At 30.8% G+C, this 21,912-nt stretch overlaps 1 protein-coding gene across 2 annotated transcripts in view; it reads right to left on the reverse strand.

Annotated features, from left to right (window-relative positions):
• LOC145277967 (putative ATP-dependent RNA helicase DHX37) overlaps nucleotides 1-21,912 on the reverse strand; it is a 108,592-nt gene that overhangs the window by 68,848 nt on the left and 17,832 nt on the right. Inside the window, exons 5-10 of one of the 2 annotated variants that reach the window (XM_080130102.1) lie at nucleotides 19,395-19,478; nucleotides 18,033-18,073; nucleotides 14,365-14,476; nucleotides 13,210-13,358; nucleotides 11,695-11,787; nucleotides 1,723-1,819 (exon numbers count right to left, since the gene is read on the reverse strand). In XM_080130102.1, the coding sequence (XP_079986228.1) occupies nucleotides 1,723-1,819; nucleotides 11,695-11,787; nucleotides 13,210-13,358; nucleotides 14,365-14,476; nucleotides 18,033-18,073; nucleotides 19,395-19,478 (576 nt within the window). The remainder of the gene's footprint in view (nucleotides 1-1,722; nucleotides 1,820-11,694; nucleotides 11,788-13,209; nucleotides 13,359-14,364; nucleotides 14,477-18,032; nucleotides 18,074-19,394; nucleotides 19,479-21,912) is intronic. The other variant, XM_080130108.1, reaches the window with a different exon arrangement.

The following is a 21,912-nucleotide window of genomic DNA, read 5'->3' on the forward strand; positions in this document are numbered from 1 at the left end:
AATAGAAACTTTGTTTTTTTTAATGCAAATGTTTTAAAAAATAAATTCATTCAATATTTAGTGAACATCCCTTTATTCTTTATGACCTCACTGCATCTTCGACCACAAGACTGGATTAGTTTCTTGCAAAATTCAGGATTTATCTTTTCCCACTTTTCCTTCAATAAATTCCACAAATGATTTTGATTTTGGGGATTTCTCGTCTGTGCTCTTTCTCCAATCATTTTCCAAACATTTTCTATCGGATTTAGATCCGGACTCTGCGCTGGCCAGTCCATTACTCTTATTTCTTCTTCCTTGAGGTAACTTATCACTTTTTTACCTTTATGGCAAGGGGCATTATCTTGCATAAAAATGCTTGGCTGATTAGGTGAAAGGCGTAAGCTCTCAATGACATGTTGTTGAAGGAGTTGCTTATAAGTCTCTGCATTAACCCTACCATAGATTCGAACTAGAGGGCCAACTCCTTCCGAGGATATCATACCCCACACCATTACACTTCCCCCTCCGAATTTAAGTGTCTTTTTAACACATTTGGAGGATAATTGTTCACCTGCTTTACGCCGTACATGCTTCTTTCCATCAGATCCAAACAAATTGAACTTGGATTCATCGCTGAAGTGAACCTTAGCCCATTGTTCATCAGTCCAGACGACATGCTCATGGGCAAACTTCAAACAGCTATTTTTGTTCTTCTTGGAGATCAAGGGTTTAGACACTGGCACCCTGGCATGCAATCCGGCAGCTGCTAACCGTCGAGAAAAAGTTTTTCTAGATATATTTTTCCCAGTCTGTTCATTAAAATCACGAGAAATTGATGTTGCGGATTTGAATCGGTCACTAAGAGCCTGCCTTACCATAATCCTATCTTCTCTTTGAGACGTTTTAGGGAGTCTGCCGGTTTTAGGGGATGCTTCTAATGTATTTTCATTCTTATATCGAGCTATCACATGATGAACAACACTTTTCCAACGATATTAGAAATTGTTGAAATTGATTTCTTTTCTTTGTAATTGTCTAAAATTAATTTTTTTACTTGGAGAGACAGAGTTTTGCGAGTCGGTGACGCCATTTTTCTTTGTTGTGCTTATCAGCAGTTCCAATATTAAAAACTAACTATTTTTATGTAAAGTTTAGTCTCTTAAAAATAAATTTTCTATTTCGTTCCTTAACTTTTGGCCAGGATAAATCCACAGATATAATTTTAAACTAAAATATTTCTCAATATTGAATCGTAATTTTTTTTTTTTTTTTTTTGGTACTAGTTTATACACATTGGTTCTATTTGTTTATTCTGAGTATTTCAGAAAAATCCATGCACTAATTTTTTAAATATACATGAATAATTGTAATTTTTTTTCGGTTCCTTATATTATGGCCGATACTGTATATATATATATATATATATATATATATATATATATATATATATATATATAGAATTATGAAATTAATTGCTTGTCATACATATAATTAGAATATAGAATGGAGATTTTTTTTATAAGAATATATTTTAGTTAATGTGGATGTTACCTTCATTACATGAGGTCATCTAGATGGTAGATTGATACAGGTGTCGTTACTATTGAAAGCATTGCAAACCTGTGTCAAGCAGTATTACATGTAATGCTTTATAAGATGCTTTTCTTTTGTGAAAACAAAAATAATGTATAACTAGTCTAATTAATGTAAACGTCACAAAGAGTGAAAAAATGTGCTCACCTGTTGAACTTCTTTGAAAAGGACACCATCTGTCATAAATTTAATTTTTGTCTCAAGTGATGTATTACCTTCGTACCTGATTTGATAGGATACAACTCTGGAAGGAAAAAAAAATTCAAGGAAATTTATTGATTCGATTTTAGTACGTACCAATCAAAAAGACACAAATCCAAGCATAATTTTATCACAGGGACTCGACAGAAACACCCAGTGGTTAACTTTGTTTTCCTGACTAGGGCAATGAATGCCGTTTCTCACTCCTGCCACATTTCATCCTCTAAAACTGTCCACCTTGGGGGTGTTTGAATACCATTTATGCCAATGCAATTGAATTGGGTTTATTTTTGTCCGATGGGTTGAGGGTATCGGATTGACAGTTTCTGGCTGCTGTTTCCGACTGATAGTACAGGAGCCCTAATTCTTTGGTAGTGTTTGAAGTAGCTGCTCCATCATCAGTTGTATAATATCAGAATGGTTGTAGTGCCATGTCGCGCATGGAAAAGGACCCTACACCCATCTCCAGTGGGTTTTTCTGAGGCCACAATCCTGTAGATTAGGAGTTGGCTGATAGTCTACTTGTGTTGCATGTTTGGTATTCTGCACAATCCACTTTGTCCAGCACCTCTTACCCTAAAACTGAAACTTTTAAAAATTTTAAGTATTCTTTCATTGGTTGTCTTGTGTCTAATAAGAACAGTCATGTCTTCAATGCCTGATATTGCTGGAGAATTCTTTTTCAGAATTCCCCCATATTAAAATAAAAAAAAAACAAATGTTATGAGTATTCAAGAAATGAGTGTCCCACCTGTCATTGAGAAAAAATATCTCAAAATGAATGAAGGATAACTCAACAATACTTTATACTAGATTTATGTTGTAATGCCTACAAATTCCCATTAATCGTTTAAAAATGATTTTCTTTATAAAAATAAAACTACTTGATCAGTTTACACGATTTTTGGAAGATGATAGTGTTGTATTTTGGCTGGATTCTTGAAATTGAATAACTTTGGAAAATATCGGATGTTATGCAACACACACACACACTGTGGGCAGTACCAGGTATCATGCTTCAATTGTTAACTGCGATGACATAAGCCAAGAGAAACAAATTCTGTTAAAGAAACCAACCCATATTTTTACCTCTTATATCAATGGCCAAAACAAAGAGAGAATGGAATTTGGTCAATAAAAACATATGCACAACAAAGAACAAACAGAGTGGCAGACAGTGAGAGTCAAACAAGCATACGCGTGTGTGCGCTGCATTTTGTCGCCACCAACCCCCATCATCTCACACATCCTCACTCTCTACTCATCTCTCCAGTACTACTTATCACAAGCTACAGGACGACTTGTTTACTTAATAAGGACAGATGTTTTTATAAACTGGAATGAGTCAGTTATTAAAAATATACATCTGTCAGCATTTGGAAAAAGTGCAGTTGATAATTATGCAATTGTCAACCTACAACTCACAATATAACAATATTTTCCTTTTATTACATATATCAGAGATTTTTCTTAATTTTTGTCTTTTTAATATATAGAGATTTCTTGACAAGAAATGATCTGCACATAGAACAGGTGAGAGTATTGGCAACTCAAATTTATTTATGATGTATCTTCAGCTGTCCTGAGTTCTATAAACGATTTTAGTCCTAGAATTTGTGCACCATTCTTGACAGAAAGGTCTTGAGATAGAACAGTTTTTTTCAACTGGTAGCAGATGAATTTTCAGCAGCAAGCGTAAAGGTTGTCTGTCTCTTCCTTTCCTTAATAATCGTATTGTACCTCTATTTCTTGTGATATCATTCGTAATATACAGATGAAAGTGACAATTTTCAAATAAACCGTGAAAATATTTTGTATTGATGTAAATGTAGTGATTATTTTTAACGTTACATTTAACATTAAGATCATTTGTAATCAGGAATATGAATGGCCAATGGCAAAACAATCTGAAATAAGGGGATTTCCCAACCTAAAAGACCACAGCCCCTCTCTTACCAATTTCGAAATCAGGGGTACTTACGCCCTCAATTTATAAATAATAAATTCTTTCCTCAAACAGCAAGACTTTTGAATTCCCTTCCTGCTGCCCTGACTGTACTGATCTGCAGAAGTTTAAATGTAATGTAAACCAACATCTAGTTAATTTTTTTTATGCACAGTCCCAATTACATTCAAGAGGTGATATGCCTTGTTTGCAGTGAAGGTGAGTATATATAAAAAAAAAAGCCTCAAAAAGTAGAATCTCAATTTTTCTGGGAACAAAGAAGGGGAGGATAGTTTGGTGAAGGGTGTTAATTTATAAATACCTTTTTTCTTAATACTGAAAAATATTTATCGATATATTTTAACTTCATCTTTATTTTTAAATTTGTTCAATTCTGTTACAATTAGCTTTTTATCTAAAAATTAACTCCAAAACTCTTATTTTGGCATAATAAAAGTTTTAAAATGTTTGGTCCAAGAAAAAACAAGAGATACCCCACAAGTGCATATGTATGTATGTATAGGAGGGGAAGGGATAGGAAGTAATTTTTTGATGAAACAAAAATCTACCTGCCTCATCATGAATCATTTGAAGTATGACAATTTCAGAGAAATTGGAAATGTAACACAAAATAAGATAAAGAGGAAAAGAGAGAAATGATTGATTGATTGGTTTTATGGCATATCAACCTATGTGGTCATTTAATGCCAGAGTCTTTTATATACATTAATAGTTACAGGTTTTATGTATGTATCTGGTGTTCAGTGTCTATGTTTATATAGTTAGATACTGTATCTTTTTTTTAATTTTGTTGAGTAACCCTGTTATCTTCAGATATTTGAGAAGAGTAGTTGGGTCTACATGAGTGAATAGGTCTTTTACAGTATTTTCATTATATAGATTCAGTCGGTTTGTTTTCAAGTCTTCGCATCTTGTTAATATGTGATTTACTGTGTATGGTTCCTGGCAGGGTGTGCGAAGTGGGGGCTTCTTTTTTGAGTAGGTAGGAGTGTGTTATAGAGGTATGACCTATTCGGAGTCTTGTTATTATAACTTCCTCCTTTCTGGTCATTCTTTTGCTTGGTTTCTGTTTTCCTATGGTTTCCTGGATTTGGTATAGCTTGTTTCTAGTGCAGGAGTTCCACAACTCTTGCCATGTGTTTCTAATATATTTGTTAATGGTTTGTTTTAGATCGGTATGAGGGATCTTATCATTGGTTATGGTCAAATTTAGTGCTGCTTTTGCTGCTTTGTCAACTCTATCGTTACCCTTTATGTTGATATGACTGGATATCCAACAAAAGAGAATGTTTTTATCATTAGGAATATCATCAAATCTATTTAGGGTTTTCGTGATTATTGGGTTCGTTGGTTTCCTGTTTTCCAGTGTTTCGAGTACTGATTTGGCATCTGAGCAGATAATGAATTGTTTATCTTTAGAAGATTCTATAAGATCAAGTGCCATACCAATGGCTGATACTTCGGCACTGTAGATCGATGCTTTGTCTGGTAATCTTTTGATTAGGATTGTTTTATTGTATATAGCTGCACATCCAACATTATCTCCAGTTTTTGAACCGTCTGTATAAATTATTAAGTGTTTGGAATACTTATCTTTAATTATTTGGAATTTTTCTTGATAGATGATTGGTTTTTGTTTTAGGGTATTTAATTAGGTCTGATATTATTTTTGGTTGTTTTGTCAGCCAGGGGGGATATTTACGTTCTACAGATTCGTGTATTGTTGCAATATCTATCTGGGCTTTATTTATGGATTCTTCCATACGTAGGCTAAATGGTTTTATAGAATTTTCTTTCCTATCAAAGAGGTTTTTGTATTGGGAGTGGAAGACACATTTGTAGGCAGGATTAATTGGACATGAAGCCAATTTTGTATAATATTGTAGTTCTAGTTTTTCTCTTCTAAGTGACAATGAGAGTTCATCTGCTTCTACATATAAACTTTCCACTGGGGAGGTGGGGAAGGCTCCTAGAGCCAATCTTAGTCCTTGGTGATGTATTGTGTCTAATTCCTTTATGTAGGACTTTCTTGCAGATCCATAGATATAGCATCCATAATCCCACTTGGACCTGACAAGGGATCTGTATAATTTAATTATTGAGTCTTTGTCTGCACGCCAGTCTGTATGGGCTACTACTTTTAAGAGCTGGATAGCTTTGTTGCATTTTTGTTTGAGGTATTTAATATGGGGAATGAATGTTAGCTTTTTATCGAAGATGATGCCCAGATATTTATACTGATCAACTACAGGTATAATTTCATTATCCAGTTTCAGGGTTGGGTCATGGTGCATTTTCTGGGTTTAGCAGAAATGAATGGCTTTTGTTTTTTCTTTTGAAAATTTAAAACCATTTTTTGTTGTCCATTCATTTATTTTGTTTCGACACAGTTATAAATGGCGTTCTATTCTTGTAATATATTTTGATCTATAACAGATCAGGAAATCATCCACATAGAGGGCACATTCTGTTCCTACATTTATATTTTTGACGATGTTATTTATTTTGATGCTAAAAAGTGTGACAGACAGGATGCTTCCTTGTGGTACCCCCATTTCTTGTTTTTTACTGATGGATAGAGTATCACCTAATCGTACATTAAATTGTCTATTATGTATAAAATTTGCGATGAAAATGGGCATTCTGCCTTTTAATCCAAGCTCTTGTAGATCTTTTATAATGCCATGCCTCCATGCAGAGTCGTATGCTTTTTCAATATCGAAAAAGACTGCCGTAAAATGTTCTTTCTTGATAAAGGCTTCTTTGATAAAGGTTTCTAGCCGGATCAGGTGGTCCATGGGACTTCTTTCATTCCTAAATTCTGACTGATAATTTGTAATCAGATTATTTATCTCAAGGTACCATATTAATCTGCTGTTAATCATTCTTTCCATTATTTTGGAAATACAGCTAGTAAGTGCTAGAGGTCGGTAATTCATGGGATTTGTAGAGTCCTTTGATGATTTAGGTATAGGGATTACTATGACCTGCCTCCATATTTCAGGGACATTGCCACTTTCCCAAATATCATTGAATATTTGTAGTAGGTAATCTGTAGATGTATCAGGAAGTTGTTTTATAAATTGATAATGGATTTGGTCAGGGCCAACAGCTGAGTCATGAGCTTTGCCTAGGGATACTTTCAATTCATTTTTAGAGAATGGCTGGTTGTATTTTTCTGTATTATTTGTCTGAAACTGGAGTTTTTCCTTTTTCTGCTTTTTCCTTAATAATTTGGAATTTTTGGTTAGAGTTTTTGGAGGAGGAGTTTTTTGCAAAAGTTTCAGCAAGACAATTTACCATTTCTTTCTTGCTAGTAATTTTTTGCTTATTATAGATCAGGTGTTTAGTAGGGTTGCTGTTTCTTTTCCATGAGATTTTACGGATCATGTCCCAGACCTTTTTACTTTTTGTATTTGTATTTATTTTTGATACATAGTTTTTTCATGACGTTCGCTTTGATTCCTTAATGGTTTTATGAGCTTTAGCTCTACTGTTTTTATATTTATCGAGAAACCTAGGAAGTTGTTAATCCAAAGATTTTCATAAGAAACAAAACTAATTTGATTAAATGATCAATTTTTCATAAGTTTAATTTGTTTTAATTTATGACATATCAACTCTTTTTCAATTATTTAATACCACAATCAAATTATCTATTAGAAATGATTCATTAGAAAAAATATTTGAGCAAAAGTTGCTATTTTGTTAGAGCTGGGGGTGGGGAGATATTTCTAGGTTTCTCAATGGTATAATAATTTAAGTGAAGAAAATACATCTGGTTGGATTTGAACTGTTTGTAGAATTCAATTTACACAACTTTTACCAATCCCATTTTTTTCATAGGAGTAAAAAGTTATAGTCAGCTAACATACTTCCTAACATTATTGAAAAGAATAAAAATGAAAATAATACAGATATTAGTTTTTATTTGCACTTTTAATAAGAAAATTTTAATATAAATTTATTTTATATGAAATTTTATAAGAAATATGTTTATGAAATTATAAAAAAAATTTTTTTTTTTTTTAAATTAAAAAAAAAATAAATGTATTTTGTTTTAATTTACAAAATAAATGTGTTTATGAAAGTATAAAAATAAAATTATGGAAATCAAAATAACGAAATTATTGAAATCATAACAAAATTTCAATCATAAAAAAAAAAAATGTATCCAATACATAATACTTCCAAAATATTTTAAATGATTTTAAAGTAGCAATACACATGAAAAAATTGAAATACTTGAAATATTTCAATATTTGTATGCATAGAAAGAGCTTGATGAGCTAAGAAAGAATCTTTTAAAATTTTTAAAATCTGATTAAAATTAAGGAAGTTATGGCTATTTTTGTGCCTCACACGTTTGGATATTTTCCCCTCTTTAAGACCATATGCGTTTCGTCACATTTTTTACACTACTTTTTCAGTAAAAATGTCATATCTTTGTTAAAACACAAGACTAAGAAATGAAATTTACCATATAAGTGTATTTTTGTACAAGGAATCAGAATATGCAACTGAAAATCTCCCAAAGTTTATGGTTTCCAAATAATCTGCAGTAAATGTGCATAAATATGCAGCAATTCCTTAAAAATGCCATGTATCCATAAACAGAAAAGTTGGAGAACTCAAAGTTGAATTGTAATGTGCTTTATGTACAAAAAACTTAAATCTAAACATAAGACCATTTAAAAATGAATATATTGCAATATTTCTTTGGTATTATTGTAGATTAACACCTTCTGTTTAACCCCACTCAACTCCTTCTGTGATTCTACCTTTTTAGGAAATTATGTATAAAATGCCATGAAAAACTTTAATGAAAGATAAACAAATTATTTTAGAATTGAATGTAAAATAATTTCCTAATATAGGTCATTCTAGCATTTTAGGGCAGTTAACTGTTTTTTTTTTGTTTTTTTTAAGATGATTATGTGTAGTTTTAAGAGGGTTTCTATGCAATGAGAATATGGGGAGGGTTGCCATTCAGACTTTGAATTAATTGTAGGAGCTAAGGAAAATTATGTGTGAACATACTGAAAACTTGACAGAGACAAAGCTAACAAAAACAATATTAGAGGGGGGAGCGGTTAGTTTCACAAAAATTTAATGTAAAATAATTCACCATTTCCTGGCCATTCTAGCATTTTAGGACAGTTAACCAATTTATTTTCATGTGTATTTTTCTTTAAGGAAGGATCTATTTTTTGTTTGTTTTAGATGCTTGTATGTGGCTTACAAAGGTATTTTATTGAGGGGGGGGCTTGCCACTCGAACTTAGTGTTATTGTTAGGGTTAAAGCGTGTTTTAGGAATACGAACCGTTACTTCATTTTTGTTTTGTTGTCCTAACTGCAAAATGCCGTTTCCATTTCAAATAAATATTTTACAGAAAGATATATATATATATATATATATATATATATACATACATACATACATATATATGTGTGTGTGTGTATTCGACAGGTAAATAAGTCAGAAAATGTTATATTTAGTTTTAATTTAATAAGAAACTGCGTTGCGAAATTTCAAAGAAAATTCGATAAATTTGTTGATTTCTATTTTCGAGGTTGAAGGTGTTAATTCCATAGGCTGTTTATACTACGCTGGAGCAGGTTGTAAAAATATCTTTTGCTTAATAAGTAGAAAAAAAAAATAACGAAATAAAAAGCTTCCTAATTGTAGTTTGATGTGTTTTCTTTTAAAATTTCAAGAATATTGATATAGATTTTGAGGGTTTGTATTACTATACACATAGATTCGAAAAAGTTGTCAAAAAACAAATATATAACAAATAAATGTTATCAAAAGCAAGTTACTTTTCTACATAACTGGATAATTTTTTAGTGTTTTTATTTAATGTAACATGTTTATTCAGCTTGAAAACAGTGTTTACCGATGTTTTGGAAAATTTAAAATGACACCCGACTCTTGAAACGGTAAGTTTGTGGAAAAGAGTTAAAAATAAAAAAGTAGACAAAATACTGCTAGAAACTCGCTCAATATATGTTACCGTGACATGTGACATAGGCTGACATATATTCGGTGAGTTTTTAACAGTATTTTGTATAGTTTTTTTTATTTTTAACTCCTTTTCTCAAACTTACTGTGTCAAAGAGAGTCGGGCCGGGCGCCATTTTTAATTTTCCAATACATCGGTAAACACTGTACGTTTTTCGAGCTGAATAAACATGTTACATTAAATAAAAACACTAGAAAATTATCCAGTTAGGTAGAAAAGTAACTTATCTTGCCTTTGATAACATTTATTTGTTATATATTTGTTTTTTGACAACTTTTTCGAATCTATGTATAAACGAGATTTTGATACTTATTTTGATTTTGAAAAAAAACATTTGTGGCTGTTCGCAGTAAAACATTGTTTTAATTCGCTGTTCAAAACTAATTTAAAGAATAAAAGTGCATGCAATCTACAAAAGTTTATTTTGTTTTTTTTAACCATGTTTTTAAATTTGACGAGAAATGTGAGAAATTGCAACAGATTCAATGAATGTCCGCGTATTCAATCACCGCGAGCGGATATTTTGTCAACACGGTTTTTTAACAAATAAGAAATAATATTTTTATTATGTTTGAAACAACTTTAATAGTTTATTTTGGAAGTATATTCCATAAATAAAATAAAAAACCCACTTTAAAAACAGAAATTACGATTTTTTTATATTTTATTCGCAGTTTTGTCTTAGGGGTGTCAAATTTGCAATGGCAATTTTCCCAAAGATTTTGACACTGCTACAGATTCATAATGCCGAATTGGTTGGGATTGTTGTTATTATACATTCTGAAAACCGAATAGTTCTAAACTAATGTTATTCTGATAACAAAATAGCTCTAATTAAACATATAAGAACATTTATATTCATATTTTCATGTTTTTCTTAATTCGTTCTTGAATAAAAATTAAAGAACGCGTGTTGTTTATACACTGTGTTGTGCTATGGCTGATTCTACAGGCTGGAGCTGCTGCTGCTGCTGCTAGTAATACTAACTTCATTTGACCAAATTCGAGAAATAGAAACAATTTTTTTTTCGGGTAGGTCCTTTTAAATTATCAATTACCGCGGTCCTACTCAACATAAAATAATACTTTTAATTGATAAAGATAGTAAAAAGATTGATTTACTTACTACTGGGTGTCCGAAGAATTTTTTTCTCAAAATGTTCGATACTAGTCATATTAAAGTCTTATTTTTAACACAACAAAAAAAGAAATGGTCAAAAATATTTTGGACACTTGACAGTATTAAGATTAACACCTCTACTGATTGGTTCCCAAATTTCATGACGAAATTCTTCATACAATCACGGTACGGACCTTTAGAAAACAGGAGGGGTCATTACAAAACCTTACCGAAAACGCCATTTTATGACGTTCAGATTTTTATCACTTTATTTGCTCAAAACTCTTAAAATATATAATGTACATTCATATTTATTAATTCATTTGAAAGTATATTCATTTCCGAACAAAACAGTAGTAATTTGAAGACTTGAAGTGCTTGGGTTTAAAAAATATGGCTATTTTAGTAGAACTACCTTGAAATCTGTGATTATCCAAAGCGTTTTTTCGTCCGTGTGTATTACTATTTTAAAGTGTTTTCAATAATCCTTTAAAAAAATTAAAACTAATTTCAATAATTCTTAATTAAAATAAGACTGAAAAACTTTTCAATGATTATTAAATAAAAAAGAAATAAAAAAAAAAAGAGTCTATACACATGGGAGGGGGGGGTTATAGGCGTGAGAGAAAAAAAGCGAAGGAACTGATTTGCCTTGTCACCACTTCCAGTAGCAGCCACACCGGAAGTTAGGAAGTACATTAGCTAACTATAACATAGTAAAACTAACCAATTATAAGGAGAATCATCATCATCATCATAATAATACAAATAAGTGTAAACTATAAATAATTAGCAAAAGACTTACTTAGCAGAGAGATTCATTTCCATAGCCACACGATTGGACATGCTGATGGCAGCAACACGGCGGGGTTCTGTAACACCAATTAACTTTCCATCTCTACAATAAAACAAGCATTCAATGTATCAAAAGTTAAATTCTTACTATTGTTTACGCATTATAATTATTTTAAAGGTTTACCATTTGCAGTATTAATATCAGCATAATTCTATCAAATAGGTTTCAAGCCTATAACTGACCAACAGACAAAAAAAAATTATCAATTATAACAGATTAAAAAGACACTGAAGATTATACCTATATATATATATATATATAAAATGAACTCGTTTTTCCCCTCTGATTTTGGCCTTAATAGGATTAGAAATCAAGACATTTCATGCAAATATAATATGCACAAACTGCAGCAAAATATCTGAGGTGTGTTATAGGCTTATTACCTCTCAACTTCCTCGATAATCATAGTTCACTGCCAAAATCGGTTAAAATCAATAGAAGTAGTAAAATCTTTTCTCTCTAATAAATTCCTCCTTCCCCCCGCCACCACTTACAGCATTGCGGGATCATTCACAAGGGACAGTTACGAAGGAACACCGGTTTGGGTTTTCTTTAAAATAACTGGAATAGAATTTTTCTTTAAAATAACTGGAATAGAATTTTAACGTTTTAACCTTTTCATTTTATGCTTTCTACTGGGTGTAACGCACCATGGACTTAACCGAACCAAAGGGTTATTCATGCCATTTTTTTTTTTTTTTTTTTTTGCTTTATTTCGTCTGATAGCTGATTAAAAAAACTGGAATGGAATTTTAACATTCTTTTGCTTTTCCGATTTCTTTCTTAAAGAACTTTTACGTTTGTTCGCAGATTTTTTTTTTGGTTTGCCGTTTCTTTACAGAACTTTCACATAATTTTTTTTATATGTAAAACTTACACACATACCTCCAAACAACCGGGCAACGCCGCTAGTATATATATATATATATATTCCATGGATTTCTGCCTTTTGGATTACTTTGAACCGTCTTCCAATAACGTGATTCCCTTGGATTTTACTTATGGAAACGGACATTTAATCAACTTTTTTGGATTTTACCGTTATTGGATATTTTACCCTTCACTAGACTATCCATTCATGTGAAATCACCATTTTCTTCACCCTATTCCCTCTGCTTCACTAGTTTGTTCATTTTTTACCAAGTAAGAGCTATGACTTACTTGTAGTTTCATTAAATACTTTTGCAAGCAAAATCCGATCCCACATTTTGCTAATTCCTATGCTCTGATGAGAAGGAAAGTATTTCTTTGAAACTCTGCAGATTAAGGACTATCCACTTATTTTGTGCTTTCTTTTTAAAATTAAATGTTCTGAACTCTTTTTCAAAGTGTTTTTTAACATGTTTATTAACTACACAAATAAATATCTCGACTGAAAAAAAAAATCTTTACTGCCTAATGTATTTTAATTTATCAGTTTTTTTGGGGTTTTTTCAACTTTTTCAATTTTAAAATTGCACTTACTGTGCATATCCTGCTTCATAAAGGAACTGTGGTACTTGGGTGGTTTTACCAGAGCCCGTGTCACCAACTATGATAACCACTGGGTTTTCGTTAATGGATTCCATTATCTGCTGTTCTTCACCAAGAATTGGAAGTTTCAGACGTGATTCCTAAAAAAAAATTTTTTTAAATTTAAAAAAATTGAACAAAATCAAAATTTTTTAAGATTCCCTACTCTCTGTCCACTATACAAAAAAAAAAGAAAAAAAAAAGAAAGACCAATTAAAGTTTAGACACTTCATAACAAAGTATGTAAATATGAAAAGGACAGATTCAGTTTGTGCAGGTTTACAAAAATATTCGGTGCTTATGCAGCTTAGCAAAGATATTAAAAAAACAAAGATAAAGAAAAATCTATGATGTATGTGCTAGTTAGGAAATGAAAATCTCATTTAATAAAAAAAAAAATAAATAAATAAATAATTGCTTAATTTGATCAAGTAGTTTTTTGTTTTTTTTTACAGAGAAAAAGATTTTAGTGAGACTCATCACAACTCAGCCATCTTGGCAATTTCAGCTACGGGGGGGGGGGGAATAACTCCATCTAATTCTTGAAGTGAGTCAAAACACACATGAAGTTCTAATTTATGACTAAGTTTTGAAACAATCTTTTGAAAGAAAAAAAAGGAATACCTAAAATTATTCAAAACTGTAAAAATCTTGTCAAATTTTGGCAAACTTATAAAATTAGATGGCATTATCTCCCCTCGTGCCTCCCCTTTTCATAGCTGAAATTGCCCAGATGGCTGCATCGCGATGGTTCTCACTAAAATTTCATTTTCCTCTGAAAAAAAAAAAAAAAATCTACTAGATCAAATTTTTTTTTTTTTTCTTAATGAGAACTTCATTCCATAACAGGCACATACATCATATTTTTCTTTATCTTTGTTTTTTTAACTATTTTTGCTAAACTGCATAAGCTCCTACTGTTTTATTAATAGTCTAATTGTTCATAGAAAAAATTTGTATATAAATATTAAAGTAATAATTAACCTGTATATAAGTATTGTAAGGTATATGAAGAGAATCAGTAATAAACTAATTTAAAAACTAAATACAAAAATTCTCAAAAGTATAACATCTAAAAAACATTTTTTTTTTCTAAGTGTCACATACCTGCATTTCTGGACTTCTATGAACTGGAATGAAAGTCACTGGTTTACTTTGCACTTTTTCTTTTTTATTCCCCTTTTCACAGTTTTCTTCAGAATTTTCTCCAGTTATTTTTCTGAAATCAAAATTTTAAAAATGTTTTAATTTTATATCAAAACATTCATTTGTTAACTTCCATATAAATCCAGTTCCATATCGTTGAAGATTTTCTTCCAGGATAATCCCTACTATCTGGATTTTACATTACATTTATATCCTCACTAAGTTCTAATTTGCAACTATGTCGATTTCAAATTCCTTTGTTACACTAGTAGTCACCTCCAGCACTACCCGAGTAGTGAAATGATAGAAGAATCCTTACGCACTTGTTCCCAATCCGGATCTCCTATATTACCATTTTTAGTCTCATTATTTTTCAGTTTTATAACTTTCAATTTTAATTGATTCAGGGCAAATAATTCTAAAATTATTTTAAAGTTATGTCCCTTAATTTCTTGCATGAAAATATTTTAATCTAGTCACTAATTGATTACCAAAACTTGGCAGAGGTGATTCCGAAGAGGAATATAAACAGTTTGTTAGTATTTCTTTGATAGTTTTTGATTTTCAAGTAGCCATACAGACAAAGACAGAAAACTAACCTTTATAAAAGATATTGTTAATCGACCAATTCACTATTTACCGCTGTATTAGGCGAAAGGTAAGCATGAGGCGAAACTTTGCCAATCAGAGATAAATAAACTTCTATATTTGGTAAATTGGTACTTGTACAGTTTAATCAAAACATTAAAAAATTAAAATACCGGAAAAAACTTATATTGTGCGTATCCATTTTGGACTGAAGTTCTCTGAAAAAAATTTAACTTAATTTGATCGGGTAGTTTTTTTTGTTTTTTTTTTTTTTACAGCAGAGAAACACATTTTTATGATGGCGTACTGAAGGTAGCTATGTTTGTACTTTTAGAACACCCCACGGGGAGATAACTTCGTCTAAAGCACTGACACCTCTCTCCCCATCTTAAATAATAGTTTTTCTTTTTGAAAATCGAAACATGGCTACCTTTTGATCGGTATCATAAATCGTTTTTTTGCTGAAAAAAAAAAAAATAAATAAATAAAAATAATTGATCAAATTAAATGAAATTTTTTTTTGAGAACTTCATTCCATAACAGGTACGTACAATATAACTTTTTTTTCGATATTTATTTTTTAATGTCTTGATTAAACTGTACAAGTACCAGTAAACCATATCCCTACTCAAGATGAAAGAAAAAATTGGCAGTGAATATATATGTCGTGTAAGGAAAATCTGTAAAACAGAACTTAAAAATGAAAACAAGATTACTGCCATTGACCAACTAGCCATGACCGTGATAACATACGGCTTTGGCATTGTTGACTGACCATAAAAAAAAAAAAACTGACTGGACACCAAAAGACGGAAAATGCTGACACTGTACAGAATCACAGACAAAAACCGGTATCTACCCAAAGGAGTAGGGGGTCTTTCACTCAGAGATCAACATCGTGTAACTATCGTGAGCACCGGACAATATCTGGTGAACTCTCAAAATCCAAACCTCAAAATAGTACATCAACATCACAAAACAAGAACCAGCAGAACAACCTCCATCACAAAACTGGCCAAACATTTTAGACAAGACTGTCTTACAAATGAGACAGAATCAGAAAACAAGTCTGTTACAGAAATAGTTTAAAAGAGTCGCCAAAAATATACCAAAAACTTCCATTGCAAACTAACTGGAATAGGCTAACCAACAGCATGTCAAGTATTATCTCGATGAATTCATCTAGGTATATATAGATTATGACGGCTCTATAGACTGGCTAAAAAGAGGATCACTCCCCATGATCAGGAGAGAATTATAATGGCTGCCCAAGATCAAGGTTTGATGACCAATGCTTTTAAAAAAACAAGTGGTTTAAGCAATGACAGTAAGCAACTTCCTAGTTCCTAATTACTGACCTCCCCTTGAGGGCAAACTTAGGTAAAGTCATTTGATTTTTTTTTTTACTCGCGTTCACGCCTAATAAAGCATATCGTCACTTGGACGTAAGGGGCTACTATTTGGGAAAGATTAACAAGATGTTGGTTTATATTACATTTAAACTTATGCATATCAGTACAGTCAAAGAAGCAGGCATCAGGATGTGAATTTCAAAGACTAGCTGTTTGAGGGAAGAAATTATTAGAGTAGAAAGCTTTTTGGCATTTAGGGATCTCAACAGTGAAGGGGTGTGATTTTGTTTTGCCACACAGAAGTAAAGAGTGTGAGTCACCTGCTGAGGGATAGCTCCTATATAAAGCGACACAAATGAGTGTGTAAATATCTCCACTGGACAATCTGTAAAAAGTTGAATATTGAATGCAGCAGCAAATCCTGGGAACATGTTTACCAGAAAGAACAGTTGGAAATAAGTCATACACCATCCACTATGACTATACGATCCTTACACCTATGCACTTAGGAAACGGAACCATAAAACCTGACATAGTGATATGGGACAAGGAGAAAGAAGCAACCTTAGTAGAAGTTAGTGTTCCCAATGATGCTGGATTAAACAGAGCTGAAAAGGAAAAGATAAAATACCAAGGTCTTATGTATGACATGAAAAGAAATTGGAATCTAAGGAAGATCTCTATCATTCCAGTTATTATAGGAATTACTGGACTCATGGAAAAAATTTTCAAAAACTATCTTGTAAATATACCCAGTAAATCAAGTGCAAGACAGATTCAAACAATCACATATAAAGAGACAGAATTTTAAAAAGACCTCTTGATTGGAATATCTGAGTTAGTGGGTGAATGTTTGGCATCTGGTAGGATGCCCCGTCGCCAGATTGAAAACTAATAAGAAAATAAAAAATAGCAATAAAAGTGACCTACTCCTAAATAACATGTAAAACAGGCCATATGCAGATAGTCAGAGACAAAGTTTATATATAATTTATAGATAATTAAATCGAGATTTTCAGGTATAATCTGGAAACGACCAGATTTGAACCTAGATCGAGGGGATGATAATAAATGTGCATCATCATTAAATACAATTTTTTTTTACTGAGGTGGAAAAGCATTTGTAGGAGGCCTAGCAATACTTGTTTTAATTTAAAATAGAAAAACAAACTTTTTAATAAAAATATGTTTATACTTGACCTTACTTTCTTATATAAATGAAACTAGTTATTAAATTACAATAGAAAAATGTATAATGGTGCAGTTATTTATCAAAACTGACTTTTAAACTATTTTATACAAATAAAACAAAAAAACAAAAAAATTCTAGTTTTGCATGTTATAAAGATAGTACTAAAGCGATATTTCAGTTAAATATTGTGTTATTTATGAACAATAATCTTGTCCATTTTGATAATTTGTGTAAATATTCAGAGAATTTTGCATTTATATAGATTTAAAAAAGAAAAAAAAAAAAACTCAAGGTGCTGCAATTTTATTTAAATATCATTAGCATTATTAATTTTATTACATTTTGATATTTCAAAGGCTCTTTATTCAAAATTTGGTACAATTCTAGTTTTGTCAGCTTGAAGTCTGTAACTGACCAACAGAGAAAAATTATCAATTATAATAAATTTAAACATGCTGAAGAGTATATTTAAAAAAATAAAATCTTTCAGATATTACCTTTTCTTCTCATTGGTCGATTCACTTTTTTCTGTTTCTTTCTATAAAAAAAAAAAAAACAAGAAAAAAAGTTAACCCACACACACACATATATATATATATATATATCACAGGTTTGATAGTAGCCACTGATGATTATTAGTGAACATGAAACATGTCTTGATAATAAATACATATTAAAAAAGATAAATATATATTATTTTTTTAATGAATAAAATAACAAAAATATGTATGTATATATCTATATTTGTGTGTGCATGTATACATATATTTATACATATCCCTAAAAATAAGGGAATAATTAATAGGTAAAGGAAGAAACCTTTCCTAAACTCCAGGGGAGTTAATACAGGGTGACCCCCCCCCAAAAAAAAATGGGCTCCAACTCTAATTAGGCCCCGTTTCTTAGTGTTTTGTCCGAATGAAATGAAACTTTGGTCATAACTAGCTTATTATATTCAAAACATCACATCAAAACACTAGGGTCTTTGGCCTTTTTTTTTCTCCATTAACTGTAAAATGCTCAGAAAAACAATTGAATGTCCTGTTTTTTTGGGGGGTCACCCTGTATATGCTAATACATTTATCACTAAACTAAAATAATATTGCAGAAAATAAGATCAGATAAACATTGTACCATATCCATATATTTCAAACCAGATGCAGATTGAAAAACAGTGGGGTTTTTTAGTTTATATTTATCAACAAATTGCTACCCAACCATATTTGATCCATAAGAAAGCGATAAATCATTCTGGGTGAAATTAGCTGTCATTTTAAAAAAATATTTATTTTCTTTCAGTAGTTTATTAGTAAAGATAGTTTTGTTAGAAACCTCAAAAAAATGGGTTGGGCAAAATTATAATCAGAGAAAGGAAAAAAAAAGGGAGGGAAAACTCACCGAAAAGCAAACCAATAATGGTTTTTCTTTAGATTGAATATTTCTCATACAGTTTTGTTTTTTTTGGGGTTTAATTTTTTTTTTTTTTTTACTAATTTCTGCTTCAAAATTTTAACTATCTTTTGAAACTTGTTTATTGATATTTTAAGCTTCTTTGTCTGAAGTGGAGTTCACTTTTGAATGTTAAAAATTATATACAACTATGGAGGCGGGAGGGAGTAGGATTTAGACTTAGAGAAATAAATCAAGGTAACCCCCACCCCAAAAATAGCATTGCAAACAAGTTCTAAAAGATCCATTAAGTAAATTAGCTAATATTAGCACACTGATAAGTTAATTCTTAGGCTAGAGCTCTCTTTATTCTAACAAATACTTATATATGATGCTCAATACAGTTTTAAAAAAGTGTAATATAATGTATAGAGATTTTTATCAAAGAAATAAAAAGTAAAATTTCTAACCTTTTCTTCCAGTTTTCTTTTAGACAGTTTTGATTCCTCTTCTCTGACTTTTGGGTCTGACTCAGAATTTTTGACTGAATTGGACTATGTTTTTGTTTTTGCATTTAAAAAAAAAAAAAAAAAAAAAAAAAAAAAAAAGGTATTTTTTATTAATACATAAAATAATCATGAAATATATTACTTTTTCTTACATGTCTACAATCAATACCTTATATATAAAAAAAAATTAAAAAATAACTATAACAGATAATTTATTCAATTATATTAAGTACATTTAAGCTCTGGAAATAGTTTGAATAAACCCAACTTTAACGATTACCTTTTACTAAGAATACATGCTAACGAGAAAATACTTTGGATAAGCAGTTTTCAATGGGATTTTTTTTTTTTTTTACATGAGTGTCACCACTTATCAAGGCCCAGAGGCCACTCGAGGATAAGGGTTAATAGGTATACATTAGTCATTGTGATTTTAGCATAGTAAACAGTGGGAATTTTGTAACTTGGATTACTTAGGGGGACGATTCAATTAGAACTTGTTCACATTGGACTTTTTCTTTTCTTTTTTTTTTTTTTTTTTTTCATAGTATCAACACATTATCAAGGCCCAGAGGCCACTCAAGGATAAGGGTTAAAGAGTGTACAGTAGAAATTGGACAATATAATAATCATTAGTAATGAAAATTTGGTAAATTTGATAACTTATATGGAACGGCTCATCAAGAACTTATTTACATTAGACGAACACAACCATATTGTAGTCAGCCGGAAAGCAGGAAAACGGAAGACAATTCCACAGGCGTGCAGTTCTAAGAAAGAAGCTTTGTTCATGGAATCTACGCTTAGGTTTAGGCACAGATAAAGAGTGAGGGGAATTATTGATAGTGTTTACAGCTAGACGAGTGTTTCTTGTGAAAGTTTGGCGAGGGGGGGACCATAGATTGAAGCTCAGTCGAACACTTTCCATGAAATTCTATGATTCTACTAAAATAGATATATTTTAAAAACCAGAGTCCTCAAAATATCACCAAAAATGACAATCCTTTCACATGCATTCACGAATAATAACCTATATGATATATTGTAAGAGTTTTGAACAAATAACAGCCATTTTCATAACATTTGTAATCCCCCCACCACCATCACTCCTCTATAAAGAATTTAATCATGAAATTCTGGAAACCAATCAAGAGAGGCATAACTGGAATCCAGTAAGATCAAGAGACTACAAGAAAGAAATACCATAACATATTTAAATGGTCAATTGGGGCGAGGAAAATTGTGTTTTCATCTTCTTTACTGTGTTTGAAAGGTAAAAAAGAACTTTAATATTCAAATATCTATGTGCCTCGTATAAAAATCAAGTTTTAACCTTAGGAAAAACAGTGGTTATATACTTCCTAATTTTCTGCAGAGCGCTATCGGAAGCAGTGACAAGGTAAATCAGTTCCTTCACTTTTATTGTTCTTCAATATTTCTATTGTGAAGCGATTTATTGAAATAAAATATAAAAAAAGGTTGTTATCGAAAAGTATACAATAAAAAAGTAAAAATTATACAGATAAAAAAAAAAACATAATTAGTCTTTATTTGCAATTTTACAATAAAATTAAAAAGATAAGTTTTTATTGCATTTGAAATTTTATAAGAAATGTGTTTATGAAATTATAAAAAATAAGTTTCTTTTAAATTTTAAAAATAAGTTTGTTTTTTTTTATTTGGATTTATATAATAAATATATGTTCATGAAAGTATAAAAAGAAAACTATTGAAAGCAAAATAACAAAATTTCAAAACATAAAAAAAAACGTATCTAATATATAACAAAATTGATGACACTGATTTGCCTTGTCACAGCTTCTAGTAGAGCTCAGCAGAAAATTAGGAAGTATGTTAGCTGACTATAACCCAAACAGCTTGCTTATATATACAAAGATCGTCTCATCTACATATGATCGGTGAGAATTGGGCGAGATTTTGCTGTTAGTTTGTGCAATCATTGAAGAGAAAAATCACCCGGGCATCACCATTTTAGTTTATTTTATCATCAAGCAGCAAAATTCTTCAGGACACACAGACACATGGGCGTTTTTAAGCAAATAATTTTTTCACTCATTACAATTTTCGATGTTTATTAAGATAGAATTGAGATTGATTTTTTTAAATGTCATTTTAAGCAAAAACAATATTAGATACTTAATTGTCAGGTCAAAAAATAGTATTATATCCAAAAATTACGAAAATTCACTGAGTAGAGCCACTAATATTGTGTTTTTAGTAAAAAAATAAAGTCTATCACTATAGGCTACAAACGTCTGTAATTTAAATTTTGCGTTCAGAGTTAAGACCCTTGTGTTTGAATTCTTTACTGTCTACTTAACATCTAAAAAAATTATTTTTATCTATAAATAATTGTCTACTCAATGAATTTTTTTTTTATATATATATTACTATTTTTAGCATGACAAGTATATAATATTGTTTTTGTTTAAAACGACAAATATTTTTTAAAAAGTTG

This window comes from Euprymna scolopes, chromosome 1 (assembly GCF_053919585.1).
Source record: "Euprymna scolopes isolate OS-2025 chromosome 1, ASM5391958v1, whole genome shotgun sequence".
NCBI lineage: Eukaryota > Metazoa > Mollusca > Cephalopoda > Sepiida > Sepiolidae > Euprymna > Euprymna scolopes.